Below are 18,978 nucleotides of genomic sequence, written 5' to 3'. Positions count from 1 at the left end.
GACAGAGCATATTAGGAACAAACGTGCATCCGACGTCTGAAAACACCTCTTTACAACGACATTACATAATCACAGATACCGTAGCATATTGGCAGTACACACACAACCACTTAGATTCCTTGATTTCGTAGTGAGCCGACTGTGTCACATGCTGTCCGGGTTCACTCCCATAAGACAAACGTCCCATAAGGCAGACATGCCATTTGATAGACAAAACTCTTTATTGGGTTATGTAATGTATCCTGTACACCCCTGACTGCGTTAATGGTATTGCTCCAATCTGCTCAGCAAGCTATACTGCAGTGCAACAGCAGTCTTAATTAATGAGCTGATTTCATGCAAACAACAGCGAGAGCTTAATTGTAATCTGGTAAATGCAATTAATAAATGTAAAGATACAGTGCTTGGTGGATTTTCCACTGCAATATCTCCATTCAATTCATTTCACTTCAGATTGACAATGTTTTGTTTTTATATCAATGATTACCGCACAGTTATGACAGTACCTATTTAAAAAAATTGTTATATCTACCAATTCCACACAGGCAACTAGGAGAAGTTAATTGTAATCTGCTAAACAGAATTAACAAATGTAAAGATACTGTGTTTTATGATGTCCGTGTTTTTAGAGTTTAGCAACATCCGTATACAATTCATTTCACTTCAGATAGACATTGTTTGTATATCAATGAGTATTATGTCTCTGACGACCAATGTCTTGTATTTCATTGACCATACATTTAAACCATAGCTAAGCACAGAGATAACATAAAAGTTCTTATATATTAACTGCATGTAGCTACCAAAAACAGTCATTCAATTTCATTATTTACTACATGTATTATTCAAGGTAAACGGCAGGTAATTAGTAATGGGTCTTGTGTTGTTTTAACGCGTCTGCGTTATGGGACGTCTGTCTTATGGGAGGACACCGCTGTCCGAGCTACCGATGTCTGCGAAATCTGTAGACATTCCAATTCCAATATTTATTTACATGCTTATATGTAGACATATATTGCTTTTGCAAATAAGCCTTTAGTTAACCAATTAAAAGATTAACTTCGAACAATAAAATCTTCTATTTATATATTTTGTAAACGAAACAGGTAGATGTCTGTAACCAAGTAATGATTAGACTGACGATGAATGCGCCTTGTTTAATATATTTAATTATGTTTTTTAAAAACATATTTAATGTATGTACGTGTATTTGTTGTTTTTAATAATAATTGCAGTACATTAATTATTTAAATGCTATCCAGTCATCAGTTAATATTAATTAGTATTAGTAAAAAATATTTTTCCTATATTTATTTTTTTAACATATATAAATGCATCGTGTGAGGTGTATCTTTGTGCCAAATATGAACAATGTACACCTCGGCGTTAACATTCGGGCTTTGTTTTTGTAACCGACCGGCCTCGGTGGCGTCGTGGTAGGCCATCGGTCTACAGGCTGGTAGGTACTGGGTTCGGATCCCAGTCGAGGCATGGGATTTTTAATCCAGATACTGACTCCAAACCCTGAGTGAGTGCTCCGCAAGGCTCAATGGGTAGGTGTAAACCACTTGCACCGACCAGTGATCCATAACTGGTTCAACAAAGGCCATGGTTTGTGCTATCCTGCCTGTGGGAAGCGCAAATAAAAGATCCCTTGCTGCTAATCGGAAGAGAAGCCCATGTAGTGGCGACAGCGAGTTTCCTCTCAAAATCTGTGTGGTCCTTAACCATATGTCTGACGCCATATAACCGTAAATAAAATGTGTTGAGTGCGTCGTTAAATAAATCATTTCTTTCTTCTTTCTTGTTTTTGTCACCGGGCGACGTCCGGTCTCCTGGCTGCAAATAGGCTGACCACATTTGGCTCGACGGATCATCTTCGGTGTACTACGGTTCAAACTGATAGGGAAGTACCCCTAACGGATTTTCTCCTTCTTCCTCACCAGTCGAGGTAACATTAGAATAAATAGATAAATGCGACAAGTCCGAAATGTCCAAACTAACGTCCGAATGAGTTATTTTCCGAAGAATCATTACATGCTGTCGCCATGCTAACTGAACTGAATTTTATTTACACTCTGACCGTAATTCAACGGCATATGAGGTACATTGTAAAAATATAATTAAATAAATAAATGACAAGATGGCACATTCGTCATAATAATGTACATCAGATAAAACAAGTGTATATCTATGGATTCATACTTGCATTTGAAGACATACATTGCATATACAAATAAAATGAAATTGTAAAAACAGGTTTCAGCCCTTGGACTTACGAATATGCATAATTTGTTTACAGAAAACTGCTAGCTTTCTGAGAACACCAGTTTTTTTACTGTCAAATAGCATTCTAAATTTATAAACATTTGGTCTAGACTGGCAACACTTTGGCAGAAGTCTTGTTCTTTCATCTTTAAAAGAAACACATTATATAATGAAATTCATCACCGATTTCGTTATTTGTACACAGAAAGCATGTTCTATTTGTTAAAGTTATTTTTTTCCATCTGCCTTTTTCAATGGAAGATAATGATTTGAGAGTCGAAAATATAATAGTGGTAACCAATATTTTTTCTCTAAATTGGTTAAATATGTCTCGAACACAATGTTTGATTTAAACAGTCTGTAACAAGATGCTTTAGATGAATTAACAATTTCATTGTTCCATGTTTGTAAGAACTGATCCTGTAATCTTAAAAGAATTCTTTGTTTTAATAGATTTACATCTGAATGAGTGGAATTCACCTGATGTGACGTCACAGGTCAGATGCGGGTCAAATCGACTGGGTCAGTGTTTTTTCCCCGAGCGTATTACAAAATGTCGCTTTATTAATAATTGGAATGGTATTTTTGTTTTTTATGGTTAATAATGTAATCTTTATGTATTTCTTATATATACTGTGTATTAATAATGTGCCGTGATTGTGGACCTTTAAAATTTTGCTTAAAACCTGGTTTTAGAGGATATGTACGAACTAGAATAATACATTCGTGTCCGTTAAATACCATTTATCTCACAACTCGTTTAAAAACGTATCAAACTCGATTTCGCTCGTTAGATACAATTTTAAAACAACCCATTGTGAGATAAATGGTATCTAACGGACACTCATGTATTATTCTCTATATATAATACAGAACTAAAAGCATACATTCAAACAAAAATAAAATCCCGTCAGTGTTGCTGTGACGACCACGACAAGGAAATGTAAAAACACAGAAGACTCCATTAACAAAAATTATTGCTATGGTCAGGTTAGATTTTCAGACTAGAATCAGTTCATGGAAATGACTGTAACGACTGCCAGTACCTCAGAGACATGTTATATACGAGGAACGCGCGATATAACGTCTAGCCATCAGGGAATATCTGAATCATCATCCTTCAGCTTCAATTCAATTCATTATTAAACATGAGCTGTAACTGCTCTTCTGTTGCACACATATAGTTATGTTCCTTTTTTGAAAGTTGCATTTTTTTTCGCTCAAGTTAATACAATTTTAGTCATATGTTCCCATGACCTACCTGAACTAGAAATCCATTGGTAGTATTTTTTTCTGACCACTATCATGGCAGCCATCTTGACATTCAAAATGACCGTCATTTTCATATAATTTCTTTATATATCTCCACTCCCAATTAACATAGAAACATATTTTTGGGGTCTATTTAAACATATTATGTTAGTGAATTAAAATATTTTTTTATTATTCATCTCACATGGCAACCATTTTGAAATTCAAAATGGACGTCATTCCATTATATGTTTTGCTCTATCTTTACTCCCATTAAACACAGAAAAATAATTTTGGTGTCAGTTTACATCTATGAGCTCAGATGATTATTTCGTAAAAAGGAAAATCGTTGTCTCATCTTGACAGCTATCTTGAAATTCAAAATAGCTACCACTTTAATAAAAAAAAAAATCAAATATCTCAACTCCCGGTTAACGTGGAAGCATACTTTTTTGTCTATAAACATTTCTGTATTCTATGCATTGGATGGTGTTTATGTATATAGTCATTGAATCATGAAAACAATCTTGAAATTCAATATGGCCGCCATTTTAATACATTTGTCTTATATCTCAACTCAGGGTTAATGGAGAAGCACAATTTTGTTGTCTAGATGTATATTTCAGTGGTCAATGAATCTAATTCTTTAGATTTATAGTCATCCAATTGTGGCAAACATCTTAAACTTCAAAATGGCAGCCACATGGAAATTCAAAATTGCCATCAAGGTAATCATTTGGCAAATAGTTTTTCTCCTAGTCTATATACAAATGCAACTTTTGTGTTCATTAGTACATTTTAGGTCAAATTATTATAATATTGCAATACTAATGACAAATTAATGAAATAAAGGAACATACCAACTGTAAATTGTAATGTATAATGGCATATTAAGCATCTACTTCATCTGTAATAGTATGCACATTGCAGAAGTCCTCATCAGTTTCACGTTTGCAACGCTCTGTACATTGAAGTTTGTGTCGCTTACACTAAATTACAGTACATCTATCTGAACACTTACTGACACCACAATTGCATCTGATCAGTTCTACCACAGATTCTGGTGCAGCTTGCACCTCTAACAGCAGTCACAAATATACCAACCCCCTTGACCCAACAAAGTTTGTATGGATCAAGAATGTCTAGATGTAGCATGGCATCTTGAGCTCAGAAATGTGCTTGGAGATGTGCTCTTTGGGTATGCTGTTTTCATACCCCAGAGGTAGGTAGCAGTGTTTTCACACTTTGGTTTGGTGATGGTTTCTTGAACTTTTCATCTTAGAGTAGTTGCATCAGTTGTAGAAATTACCCTTGTGCTTGGTTCCATGCAGTAAAATCTTCACATTTTCACTGACCTCTTTGTATGGTTAATCACCGATTCCAACCTGACTTTGGTGTTACTAATATATGGAGCTTTCATGAATACATTGAATTCTTTTTATTGTCCACCATCATCAATTGTTCTGTTGTGTCATATTCAGTTAAAGCATGAACATCTGGTAATCCGAGTCTATCTCTGGAAATAGTTCATTATACAATGTATGAAGGTTTATCTGGTTGTGAGTTACGTATAATTATTTGTGTATCCTAATTGTGATAAAAACCGTCTGTGTCTTTGATGTAGAAATCCACCTCATTGCCTGGCCCGATTACTTCACGAGTATGAGGAATCATGTGTCATTGTCACATCATGGCCTGCAATAGTTTTCGATATCGTAGCGCTCAGATAGCTTCGAAAATCTGTAGCCTGGCTAGTGGAAATATCTGCTGTCATCTTTCATCAATAGTATTGTGTTAAAAAATAAATCTTACACCCATGTAACCATCTAATAGTGAATCAAAGCATGCAGGAAATGCTTCTGTTCATTGACAAGATATATGGCAGATTAGAAGTGAATTTCTGCACCAGACACAGACTTAGTTCTTATCCTGAGAAGATCGCACACACTGATTCCAATAAGTATCGGTACAGACGTAAGTCGCAACCAAATCAACATGCAACTAACTGATAATGAACTGGATTCAGAAAGAAAATCAACATTACCGGGGTTGCATGTAGTAACTGGATGGAGAGCATATCTCCAAGCAAATATCCTAGTTTAGGATTCCATGCTACATCCAGTGATCTAGACCCATCGTTGGATCAAGGAGGATATATTTGTAAATGTGTGGAAGGTGCAAGAACTGATCAGATACAACTGTGGTATCAGTAAGTGTTCAGGTAGATGAACCTCTAAGGAATACAACCTGCAACGTACAGAACTCTACAAGTGGTGATGGTTGATGCAATACACATGCCATTACAGACGAATGCCTAATCAGTAGATGCCTAATCAGGGGTCACAATGGAAAATAATAAATTTTATTCAATTTTCAGATACATGTATGTAGGATATTTCTTTAGAAATTATTAAAACGTGGCTCATTTAAACAACATTCAATTAGCCAGATACTAAATGGGTGAGCCCTGCTAATGTGTCATTGTGAATTACAGTTTACAACTGGTCTGTTCCTCTATTTCATTAGTTTAAAATTTAGAATATGAAAGTCATTAGTAATGCAATATTTTAATTATTTCACATAAAATGTATGTGGACAAGGAGGAAAAGTATTTGCCAAATAATAAAATTGGTGGCCATTTTTAAATCTCCATGTGGCTGCCATCTTTGAATTTTAACGTGGTTCCATGACTGGAGGATGGTTATAAAAATGTCACCCTTTAATTCATTGATCCTAAAAATGTACAGACAAAAATAATTGTGCTTCTGCCTTAACCGGAAGTTATGATATATGAAAAATACATTAAAATGGTGACCATTTTAAATTTCAAGATGGCTGCCACGACTGGATGACTATAAAAATGTCATCAATAAATTCGTGGCTACATAAACGTACATATAGACAAAAAATACTGTGTCTCTATGTTAACCGAGAGTTGAAATATATGGAAAAATATATTAAAATGGTGGCCATTTTGAATTTCATGATGGATGCATAGGTCAGACAACAATTTTTGTTTTCACAACTTCATTCACTGAGCTCATAAATGTAAACAGATACCTAAATTGTTGTTGTGGGTCAACTGTGAGTAAATATATATAAGAATATTTAATTGGCGGCCGTTTTGAATTTCAAGATGGCTGTCATGCCCAAATGACTAAATAAAATGTTATCAGCAAGTTCATTGCCCTCATAAATATAAATAGACACAAGAATTGTGTTTCTATGTTAACTGGGAGTCAAAATATATGTAAAATATTCCAAAATTATGGCCATTTTGAATTTCAAGATGGCCGCCATGATCAAATGACTGAAAAAAATGCTACCAATGGATTTCTAATTCTGGATAGTCTTAAGAATAAAACGAAATACATTTTACTGACTTGACCAAAAAAAAAAAAAAAAGAAGCAAATTTACATAACTGCCTGGACTATAATACCAATTTACAGATCTAATAGCATAATGGAAGGTATTGGTATGAAAGAGATGAAAATATGAGAGCAGGTGTATGGACTTCTGTATAAAACCACGTAGATTTGCGTCTTTGAGACGTTTTGTATGAATATTTTTTTGAAACTTACATGCCTAAAATCAAATGAATGAATGAATGTTTAACGACACCCCAGCACGAACAATACATCGGCTATTGGGTGTCAAACTATGATAAATGCAAACATTAAATTATGAACCACATCAATATAAAAATTCAGCATGACTAAAATCAAAGGCTGACCAGTTGTCTCGCTAATAGCATTCCGTGTTACTTAATTGCAATTGAGTGCTCTATTGTTTATCTGGCCACATATCACAGTTATCTTCCCATTTGGTTCCCAATCCGGAAATTTGTCCGCGCAAGTAGTCTGCTGTTTGACTATGATTATTTCATGGCAGACAGCTATGCAGTGGCAATTATTTGACTGAAGTTAACAGGGGAGAGCATGCAGTTTGTAAACATGTGTAACTTGTTGACATTGAAGACATGTTTGTGGTAATTCCGGCCCATGCAAAAGTAGTTTTTTTTGTGTAAAATGGGTGTACTACGGCCATGTTTAGTGGGTGTGTTTGTTTAAACAGGGGTTGTCCTTTTCAGGGTATGTTTCCCCCAGGCAGGCAAAGGTACATACACAATTCAATGGGCCTCCTGGTATTAATAAAAAAAATGTTATAGCCACTAACGCTATATAGAAACATATAGCGTGATTAATTGTGGTCTATGGCCATCTGTAAGCTCTGGTAATAACATGCAAATAATAGCTGTTTTGAAACTTTTAATGTTGATTATATATGAAGGGTACACGGGAATAACCTGTGATATCATATTTTAGTATATATATCACCGTAAAAATAAGAAAATTAAAGGCATCTCAATAAACAATAAAGAATACCTAATTTCACAGTATGCCGATGATACTGATTTTATACTTGATGGTAGTAGAACGTCTTTTGAAGAAGCAATAAATACCTTGAATATTTTTTCCGAATTATCAGGACTCAATATTAATTATGATAAATCAGAGGTAATCTGCATTGGCTCTCATAGGAATAGTTCAATACGATATTTACAAAATCTTAATCTAAAATGGAATCCTCTTTCATTTAAAGCATTTGGAATTATTTTTAGTACCGACTTGAATGAAATGACCAAACTTAATTATAATTCTAAACTATTTGAAATTAAACAAATTATAAATACATGGATGAGAAGGTTGTTAACACCACTTGGAAGAATAGCTATAATAAAATCTCTGTTAATATCTAAGCTTAGTTATCTACTTCTAACATTACCAAATCCATCGGAAACATTTCAGAAATAATTGCACACGATGTTATTTAAATTTGTATGGAATCAAAAGCCAGACAGGATAAAAAGAATAACTTTGTGTAAACCTGTTAATGAGGGAGGTCTCGGAATGATAGACATATTTAACTATGCCAAAGCTTTGAAAATTAAATGGCTACGAAAATTGGAAACCAAAGATCCAAAATGGAAACCTATTCTTTTTGCATGTTTTCCACAACTCCGTAACGTATCTCTATTTGGTAATGATTTCCCCCAATTGTGCTTAAAACCTGTAAAAAAAAAATCTATTTTGGAAAGACTGTATCATTGCATTCCGTGACTTCTCGTTATTAATTAATGTTTCATCTTTTGAAGACATTTTATCAGAGCCAATTGTTTATAATTCCAATATAAAAATTAACAGTAATTTTTTTTTTTTTTTTTAAATGGCTTGGGAAAGGTGTATCTCAAATCTGTGATCTTGTTGATGAGTACGGCAACTTTTAAACTTTAACCGCATTTAATAATTTATACAAATTAAATGCATCTTTTTTTAGAGTATCAAGGAGTTATTAACTCACTTAAGGCTTTCCTTAGGAAGATGAAACAAATATTCCTTTAGATGATTATCCTGTTCAAAGAAAACTTTGTTCTATCAGAAATGGCTCGAAACTACATTATTTTATTTCAGACCTTAATTGGCACACTATTTATTTAAAACCATTTGTAACCACGCAAGAAATAAAACTTAGATGGTTCCAATATAGAATACTTCATAGAATATTAACTACTAATAGTTTCGCATATAAATTAAAATTAATTGACAGTGAAACGTGTACGTTTAGTCATGAAGGAAAAGAATCTATAGTGCATTTATTTTGGGAATGTAAAATTGTTCAGAACTTTTGGAATGATTATTTAAATTCGTTATCAAACTCATGTAAGCATATATGTAATTTAAAGCTTTCTCTTGAGCTAGTGATATTTGGATGTAAAGATAATATTAAAACAGATAATGTTTTTGACCTGCTACTATTATTAGCTAAATATTTTATATATAAATGTAAAGTGCAAAGGGTCCAATTAAATATTATACATTTCCAAAACGAAGCTAAACAAAGATATAAAGTAGAAAAATGTATTTATCTTAGTAAGAACAATCTTAATAAATTCTTCACCAAGTGGTCTCTCTTTGAACAGACCTAATTTTTGTAACTTTCCTTGTGCATCGTCTTGTTCCCAGCGGTCCACGCATTAATAATGTAGATACATACATATGTATATGTATGTGTGTGTATGTGTGTATATGTATATATATATATATATATATATATATATATATATATATATATATATATATATATATATATATATATATATATATATATATATATATATATCATGTGCGTATTTTAAATATTTATGTACGTCGTTCATAGAATGGAAAAGGATGAAAGTGTGTTGTTGGGTTTTTTTGCATGAGAGAGATAAATGGATAGCTACATTGATTAGATATGTAGTGAGAGAGAAATAGAGAGAGCGAGAGAGAGAGAGAGAGAGAGAGAGAGAGAGAGAGAGAGAGAGAGAGAGAGAGAGAGAGAGAGAGAGAGGCGGGGATGGAGAGGGGATGGGGGGTGGGGTGAGGTGGGGTATGCAAGCCAGTACCCTAAAGTATTATATTATGTTGTTTTATTATTTGTATGTACACAACCCATGTTTTACCCTTGGCATGTGTTGTTCTAATTGTAAACAAGGGGCTGGCAATAAAACTTGTTAAAAAAAAAAAAAAAAATAAAAAAAAATATATATATCACCGTACTACTTTTAATTATAAATTTATAATTTAGTGTGTTATTGTGACCTTGACATACATGACCGTTATAATACTGGTTATCTGTTTGGACATCATAGGTTATTCCCGTGGACCCGTCATGTGGAATAGAATATTCAATATGCTAAACCGTAAAAATAAAAACACTCATGTCAGAGTTGCCAAACCTTGAAAATAAGAAACCTCGAAATGTTTTTGGTTCTCAAACGACAAAAAGTTTAGACCCAAAAAATATCCGGTTATACAGTTATTCGTTTACATTTTTAGTAGATAATAAAAAGTTAAATTTTGTTTTATTTAACGACACCACTGGAGCACAACGATTAATTAATCATCGGCTATTGGATGTCAAACATTTGGTAATTCTCGTAATAACTCGTAGTTATCTGAGAAAACCCGCTTCATTTTTCCAAATGCAACAAGGGATCTTTTATATGCACTTTCCCACAGACATGACATTACATACCATTGCCTTTGATATACCAGTTGTGGTGCACTGACTGGAACAAGAAATAGCCCAATGGGTCCACCGACGGGGATCGATCCTAGACCGACAGCGCTTCAGGTGTGCGTTTTTAGTAGATAATAAGTGAAGACAGCTCTGACTGGGTGATTGCGTCCAAATGAAGTATTTGTGTATGGGTAACGAGGACAGGTGTCGAAATAGTAAGTGGCGTGTGTAGTAAGTAAACGTTGAACTAGTAAGTGGCGTGTGTAGTAAGTAAACGTTGAACTAGTAAGTGGCGTGTGTAGTAAGTAGACGTTGAACTAGTAAGGAACGTGTCTAGTAAGTAGACGTTGAACTAGTTAGTGGCGTGTGTAGTAAGTAGACGTTGAACTAGTAAGTAACGTGTCTAGTAAGTAGACGTTGAACTAGTAAATAACGTGTCTAGTAAGTAAACGTTGAACTAGTAAGTGGCGTGTGTAGTAAGTAGACGTTGAACTAGTAAATAACGTGTCTAGTAAGTAAACGTTGAACTAGTAAGTGGCGTGTGTAGTAAGTAGACGTTGAACTAGTAAGTGGCGTGTGTAGTAAGTAGACGTTGAACTAGTAAGTAACGTGTCTAGTAAGTAAACGTTGAACTAGTAAGTGGCGTGTGTAGTAAGTAGACGTTGAACTAGTAAGTGGCGTGTGTAGTAAGTAGACGTTGAACTAGTAAGTAACGTGTCTAGTAAGTAGACGTTGAACTAGTAAGTGGCGTGTGTAGTAAGTAAACGTTGAACTAGTAAGTGGCGTGTGTAGTAAGTAGACGTTGAACTAGTAAGTGGCGTGTGTAGTAAGTAAACGTTGAACTAGTAAGTGGCGTGTGTAGTAAGTAAACGTTGAACTAGTAAGTGGCGTGTGTAGTAAGTAGACGTTGAACTAGTAAGTGGCGTGTGTAGTAAGTAGACGTTGAACTAGTAAGTGGCGTGTGTAGTAAGTAGACGTTGAACTAGTAAGTGGCGTGTGTAGTAAGTAAACGTTGAACTAGTAAGTGGCGTGTGTAGTAAGTAGACGTTGAACTAGTAAGTGGCGTGTGTAGTAAGTAAACGTTGAACTAGTAAGTGGCGTGTGTAGTAAGTAGACGTTGAACTAGTAAGTGGCGTGTGTAGTAAGTAGACGTTGAACTAGTAAGTGGCGTGTGTAGTAAGTAGACGTTGAACTAGTAAGTGGCGTGTGTAGTAAGTAAACGTTGAACTAGTAAGTGGCGTGTGTAGTAAGTAGACGTTGAACTAGTAAGTGGCGTGTGTAGTAAGTAAACGTTGAACTAGTAAGTGGCGTGTGTAGTAAGTAGACGTTGAACTAGTAAGTAACGTGTGTAGTAAGTAGACGTTGAACTAGTAAGTGGCGTGTGTAGTAAGTAAACGTTGAACTAGTAAGTGGCGTGTGTAGTAAGTAGACGTTGAACTAGTAAGTGGCGTGTGTAGTAAGTAGACGTTGAACTAGTAAGTAACGTGTGTAGTAAGTAAACGTTGAACTAGTAAGTGGCGTGTGTAGTAAGTAGACGTTGAACTAGTAAGTGGCGTGTGTAGTAAGTAGACGTTGAACTAGTAAGTGGCGTGTGTAGTAAGTAGACGTTGAACTAGTAAGTGGCGTGTGTAGTAAGTAGACGTTGAACTAGTAAGTGGCGTGTGTAGTAAGTAAACGTTGAACTAGTAAGTGGCGTGTGTAGTAAGTAGACGTTGAACTAGTAAGTGGCGTGTGTAGTAAGTAAACGTTGAACTAGTAAGTGGCGTGTGTAGTAAGTAGACGTTGAACTAGTAAGTGGCGTGTGTAGTAAGTAGACGTTGAACTAGTAAGTGGCGTGTGTAGTAAGTAGACGTTGAACTAGTAAGTGGCGTGTGTAGTAAGTAGACGTTGAACTAGTAAGTGGCGTGTGTAGTAAGTAGACGTTGAACTAGTAAGTGGCGTGTGTAGTAAGTAAACGTTGAACTAGTAAGTGGCGTGTGTAGTAAGTAAACGTTGAACTAGTAAGTGGCGTGTGTAGTAAGTAGACGTTGAACTAGTAAATAACGTGTCTAGTAAGTAGACGTTGAACTAGTAAATAACGTGTCTAGTAAGTAGACGTTGAACTAGTAAATAACGTGTCTAGTAAGTAGACGTTGAACTAGTAAGTGGCGTGTGTAGTAAGTAAACGTTGAACTAGTAAGTGGCGTGTGTAGTAAGTAGACGTTGAACTAGTAAGTGGCGTGTGTAGTAAGTAGACGTTGAACTAGTAAGTGGCGTGTGTAGTAAGTAAACGTTGAACTAGTAAGTGGCGTGTGTAGTAAGTAAACGTTGAACTAGTAAGTGGCGTGTGTAGTAAGTAAACGTTGAACTAGTAAGTGGCGTGTGTAGTAAGTAAACGTTGAACTAGTAAGTGGCGTGTGTAGTAAGTAGACGTTGAACTAGTTAGTGGCGTGTGTAGTAAGTAAACGTTGAACTAGTAAGTGGCGTGTGTAGTAAGTAAACGTTGAACTAGTAAGTGGCGTGTGTAGTAAGTAAACGTTGAACTAGTAAGTGGCGTGTGTAGTAAGTAAACGTTGAACTAGTAAGTGGCGTGTGTAGTAAGTAGACGTTGAACTAGTAAGTGGCGTGTGTAGTAAGTAGACGTTGAACTAATAAGTAACGTGTCTAGTAAGTAAACGTTGAACTAGTAAGTGGCGTGTGTAGTAAGTAGACGTTGAACTAGTTAGTGGCGTGTGTAGTAAGTAAACGTTGAACTAGTAAGTGGCGTGTGTAGTAAGTAAACGTTGAACTAGTAAGTGGCGTGTGTAGTAAGTAGACGTTGAACTAGTAAGTGGCGTGTGTAGTAAGTAGACGTTGAACTAATAAGTAACGTGTCTAGTAAGTAGACGTTGAACTAGTTAGTGGCGTGTCTAGTAAGTAGACGTTGAACTAGTAAGTAACGTGTCTAGTAAGTAGACGTTGAACTAATAAGTAACGTGTCTAGTAAGTAGACGTTGAACTAGTAAGTAACGTGTGTAGTAAGTAGCTGACCTACTATTGTCATGCTTGTGGGAGCTCCTTCCAGGCGGCCAGAACCTCGCTGACTGTAGTTGATCGGTATGCACTGGTCAGGAATCGTTCCTAACAAGGAAAATCAGGAAACATATTTACACTCAACATCTAGGAACTCTTTAAAAGAGTGGAACTCACCGAAATATGTCCCGGTAATATCTAGATTAGTAATTGAGAATGCAGAACTAAGTAAACCATTAAATCATACATGAATGACAGAAAACATGAAATTCAGATTAACGAAACAATAGCTCTTTAGTGTCTGACATACGGTTACAAGCTTTGTGCAAAAACTATTTTTAGGGTACGTAATAAAAACAAAACAAATTATCTAAGTTGCCCTACAAGGTGGTTATGGGTTCGGAAGTTTTTTAAACTGGACATTCACTTCATGTATTTAGATTCATTTTAAACAGCAGTTCTGTTACTATCTCTTTCTAAAAACATTCAAAAATGTATCCATCAATTTTCAAGATTTCAGGGTACACAATTTTACCCTTCGTATCCTCTGGCAGAAACCGTGGGTTATTGCAACAAAGGGTCTGGACTCCCAAAGAGACGACCTGCTGCCGAGCAATAGCAGCAATGGATCTATTTTAAGACATACCACGTCATTTGATATACCAGTCGTTAGTCTATTTCAGACGATCTATCTTCAAAATCCATCCCCCCCCCCCAAACCCCCCTCCCCCCAAAGAAAAACCCCACACACCACAAAATCAGGATACAATTTGCATGACCACCTTCACTTTTGATGATACTTCCAGTGTTATTTAATGATCATAAAACATTTTTACCATGGACATTTCAGCTCAGTCTGATTCCCCCCCCCCCCCCCCCCCCCCCCACACACACAGGTCATCGAAATTTGAATAAACCGTGACAACCTCATGACCTTTCTGATGCTAACACTCTTCTTCTAGAGAGAATATAGATGTGAGTTTGGTGACATTTTAAAGCTTTCATATTGATATTTAAAATACACCAACAAATGAAAAAACCATTCTTTAAATTTTCAATATAATCTTTGACCTGACCTTGTTAAATTTCACAACCTTCGATTTTTAGCATTTAGCAATAATCCTTGAAAGGATAACGATGTGCATTCCATTACTTTATAAATATAAGTGACACTTTGGGGTGATTAATTGCTGAATCTTCCAGTTTATAACTGGAGACTGCCATCTTAGAATGTCCTGTATTGATCTCTCAACATAAACGTCTTTTAAAACAATTACTTAGCATGTAAACAACAATGAGATTATCACACATCTTGCAAACTGGTGTTTCGGTATAAATGTTTAAATGTTTTATAGTTCATGCCAGTCATTTATTAATCGAATAGAAGCCATCTTGAATATACTCTATCAAAAAAGAAACGCATAGGTGATAGGGAAAGAAGAAAAGTGTTTGATTTTACAAAATATCGGGGTTATTTTTACAATGTTGCTGAATGACCATGTTTGTTAATGTGCCTGGAATGGGACAGCATGCCCAAATGCACCCTAAAACAAATTTAACGCACGTTGTGACACGTTGTGGCACGTTGTGTGACAATTGCAGGAAATCGGCGTGAAATGGTCAGATTTTGGCGAATGCATGTGAAACTCGGGGAAAAGATTGGGGTAGTGATGGGTATTTAAAGCGGCAATGCTGGCAATGATGCCTCATTTCCATTTCGACGAAGACGAGTTACAAGATGTCAAGACTAAGCCTGCCGAATCGAAACATTGCAATAGGCCGCCTCCAGTTCGGTGAATCGCAGTCAGCAGTCTCACGCCACATGAACGTCCATCAGAGCACCATTTCACGTCTCTGGGACAGGTACCAGCAGTTTCAATCAGCTGAAGACCGGCCCAGACGTGGAAGACCTCGCATAACAACTGCAGCACAAGATCGCTACATCCGGGTTCTGCACTTGCGTCACCGAACTGCCACAGCAACGAACACTGCTGGACGCATACCTGGTTTGAGCAGGGTACCTGCACAAACAATTCGGAACCGACTTCGAGAAGCTGGTTTACGGGCTAGGAGACCATATGTTGGCCCCGTCCTGCGACATCAACATCGACATTTACATGTTCGCTGGTGCACGAATGTACAGGGGTGGAACTTGGGAAACTGGCGGCGAGTATGGTTCAGCGACGAGTCATGTTTCCTTCTACAGCGACGTGATGGGCGACAACGTGTTTACAGACGCCGCAATGAACGTTTTGCCAACAACTGCGTTGCCCAAGTTGACAAATTCGATCGAGGGAGTGTCATGATGTGGGGAGCCATCTCATACACCGGCAGAGGTGAACTTGTGTTCGTACAAGGCAACCTGACAACTGTACGCTACCGGGATGAAATTATGTGACGTCACATGCTTCCCATTTTGGATCGACAGAGAGAATTCTTTCAGCAGGACAATGCCAGGCCGCATACGGCACGTGTAACAATCGATTTCCTACAGAATGAGGACATTAATGTGCTGCCATGACCATCAAGATCGCCAGATCTCAACTCCACTGAACATCTATGGGACGAACTGGACAGACATGTACGCCAGCGTGACCCGGAGCCTCAGACGTTTCCGCAACTGTCACATGCACTGCATGAAGAATGGGCTAGGATTCCACATGCCCGGATTCAGAGACTCATTCAGTCTATGCCAAGGAGATGTCGCGCAGTGATTACTGCTGCTGGTGGCCACACAAGGTTCTGATTTCAGCGCACTCGTGCGACGCTGTTTTGTGTTAAAGAGATAATTCCATGAATATTTCGCCTATGCGTTTCTTTTTTGACAGAGTATAATCAACGCATAATTCTTAACTACAAAATAATGTTTATACAATATTTTAAATTATGTCTGTATTTTCACAATTAACAACTGGATGTTTTCGGTCAAAGTAGTGGCCATATTGTACACCATAATGGATTTCCCATTATGTTAAACCTTCTCAACCTTCTTCGTTCATATGAATTCCTTAATTCCAATATCATATGATAAGATACAAAAGGTATTTTAGGTTTATTATGAAGTATGTTTTTAAAATCGTGGCAATATTGGTGACCATCTTGAACTGATGGTTTAAATGGATATCATACCCCCTCCCCCCCCCCCCCCGAAAAAAAAGAGAAAAAAAAAAGAGAAGAAAAGTATGCGTAAACAAATAAATATTCTGCTAGACTGTCTGCATAGAAAATTATATTTAAAAAAATACATTTATAATATTAGCCGCCATCTTGGAATTTATATGATGTAATTCCAGACCAATCTAGTAAGTGGTTAAATTGAAGTTCTTAACCACATATTCTATGACTAGGCACAAAAGTGTCATCATAGGTTTATTGTGAAACAAGCTATATTCAAAGCATAACTTTTAGGTAATGTTGCTGGCCATATTGAATTTCCTATAATGTAATTCCAGACCATATATATAGTAATTGGATTCCTTGACCCCCAAAATCTATGACTAGGCACAGAATTTATCATACTGGTTCCATTATGGAGGACGTTATAGCCAAATACATGAAAAAGCCACCAAACACGCACACGCACACACACACACACACACACACACACACACACACACATATCATTTGTTTTCATTATTTATAAAATAACATTAAAATCACATCTCCTATGTCGGCTAGAAGATGAAAAAGCCACCAAAAAAAAAAAAAAAAAAAAATCTCGAAAATCAATGGTTATATGATTTTAGCAAAATCAGACAAAAGATCAAATTGGAAATTAACAGACACACACACGCACACGCACACACACGCGCACACACGCACACACACACACACACACACACACACACACACACACACACACACACACATATATATATATCGATCCTTTGTTGGTGTGTTTCATTATTTATAAAAATAGATACACAAAAAGCTATAAAATGACTCTAAAATCACATCTCTGTCGGCTAGAAGATGAAATATAACACTTGAAAAGGTCGTTAGGTGTCAATGTCAGTGCATCTTTGATAACCTATATTTCTAGAATTAAAGTTCGGATTGATTTAAAATATAAACTCGTACATTTCATCAACATTAAAGGAGGTCTTGGAAATTCATGGTTGATTTGATATGGATGGCCCCATAAATAAAAAAAAGAAGAAGAAGGGGGGAGGAGGGGGGAAGAAGAAAGTAAAAATAAATAGAATAACATTTTCTTATCTCTAATATCAAAATATATGTAGCATAAAAGACTAAAATAAAGGTATTTAGTATGACAACAATGTTCTTACCATTCGCTAGGTTAATGGTGCAGACCCTCCAAAGTCCGGACCGCACGTGCACCATGATGTGGTGTTGTTCCGTCATGTTGAACATATCTAGAATCTCCCGTGAAAGAGTCAGCGGTTCCGACATGAATATCCAGGCATCGGTGGCCACAGCCAGCGCCAGTGTCACACTAGACATGGCACCAAATGCTAATGACAGGCAGGTCAGTGCATACGAGCTGCAATGCATAGTAGCATTGGTTTCACTTCTTCAATCGCTGCCGCTCGATAATCAAAACAAATGAAAAAGGTAACTTCTTTTAACTCCAAAGTAAAACCTAGGGTTTTTTGGTAGTATCTTTTCGTTTTGTTTTGTTTTTGCTTTATTGTATCCGCGCTTGTTGACCCTGGGTTAGCGTACAGCCAGTTTCACAGAAATCAGATTAATACCAGCTAAAAATGATGCATGCCGGGGTATCGCTTCCCACACCATTGAAACAGTTCTGACTTCAAGCAGAACAGATGTCTCTGTGATATCGTAACGCCAGCCAAACAGCGATCGAAGCCACATTTCTATACATTTCCTCGTTTGGCTTGTATAGTTTTGCAAATTTAATTTCGTCTACGCAGTAGTTAGCCAACAGGTGGGGATGCCACAATCGATTATCGCGATACAAACGCTTGTCCTATTGTTATAGCAGCATTTTTCTCAAAACGGTATCAGTTACAAATGTCACACTGCACCGTGTAATGTGTAATAGTTGTTGCATTTTAAAAGCGCAGACCTTAGTTTTAACCCATAAAAAATGGACACCAAGTTTAGTTAATTTACAAACCTGTAACTCATATGGATAAAGTTACAATAGAGTGAAAGGAGAGTCTGTGACGTTAAAACAGGAAATATCCTTTAACATAGACTAGAACTCAACTCAATAAACAGCTACTTCTCAGAGGCACGTGCGTTTTTAAAAAATATGACAGTGACAGTGACAACAAACGGCAGTAATAGTGAAAAATATGCTGTAGTGTTTAAAAACTAGGGTCTGTCCTATTAAGACACGTTATATTCTACAACTCGGCATCTTCACAGTGGGCCTACAACTAACAATTAGACACATGGCTCCAGGTAAAATTGTGGTG

At 36.5% G+C, this 18,978-nt stretch overlaps 1 protein-coding gene across 1 annotated transcript in view; it reads right to left on the bottom strand.

Annotated features, from left to right (window-relative positions):
• LOC121379653 (voltage-dependent calcium channel gamma-7 subunit-like) overlaps nucleotides 1-18,088 on the bottom strand; it is a 32,521-nt gene extending 14,433 nt beyond the window's left edge. The window contains exons 1-2 of the mRNA XM_041508302.1: nucleotides 17,863-18,088; nucleotides 13,592-13,681 (exon numbers count right to left, since the gene is read on the bottom strand). Of these exons, the coding sequence (XP_041364236.1) occupies nucleotides 13,592-13,681; nucleotides 17,863-18,088 (316 nt within the window). The remainder of the gene's footprint in view (nucleotides 1-13,591; nucleotides 13,682-17,862) is intronic.
• Nucleotides 18,089-18,978: the final 890 nt, after the last annotated feature.

This window comes from Gigantopelta aegis, chromosome 8, assembly GCF_016097555.1.
Source record: "Gigantopelta aegis isolate Gae_Host chromosome 8, Gae_host_genome, whole genome shotgun sequence".
Lineage (NCBI taxonomy): Eukaryota > Metazoa > Mollusca > Gastropoda > Neomphalida > Peltospiridae > Gigantopelta > Gigantopelta aegis.
This window is presented reverse-complemented; position numbering and strand designations above follow the sequence as displayed.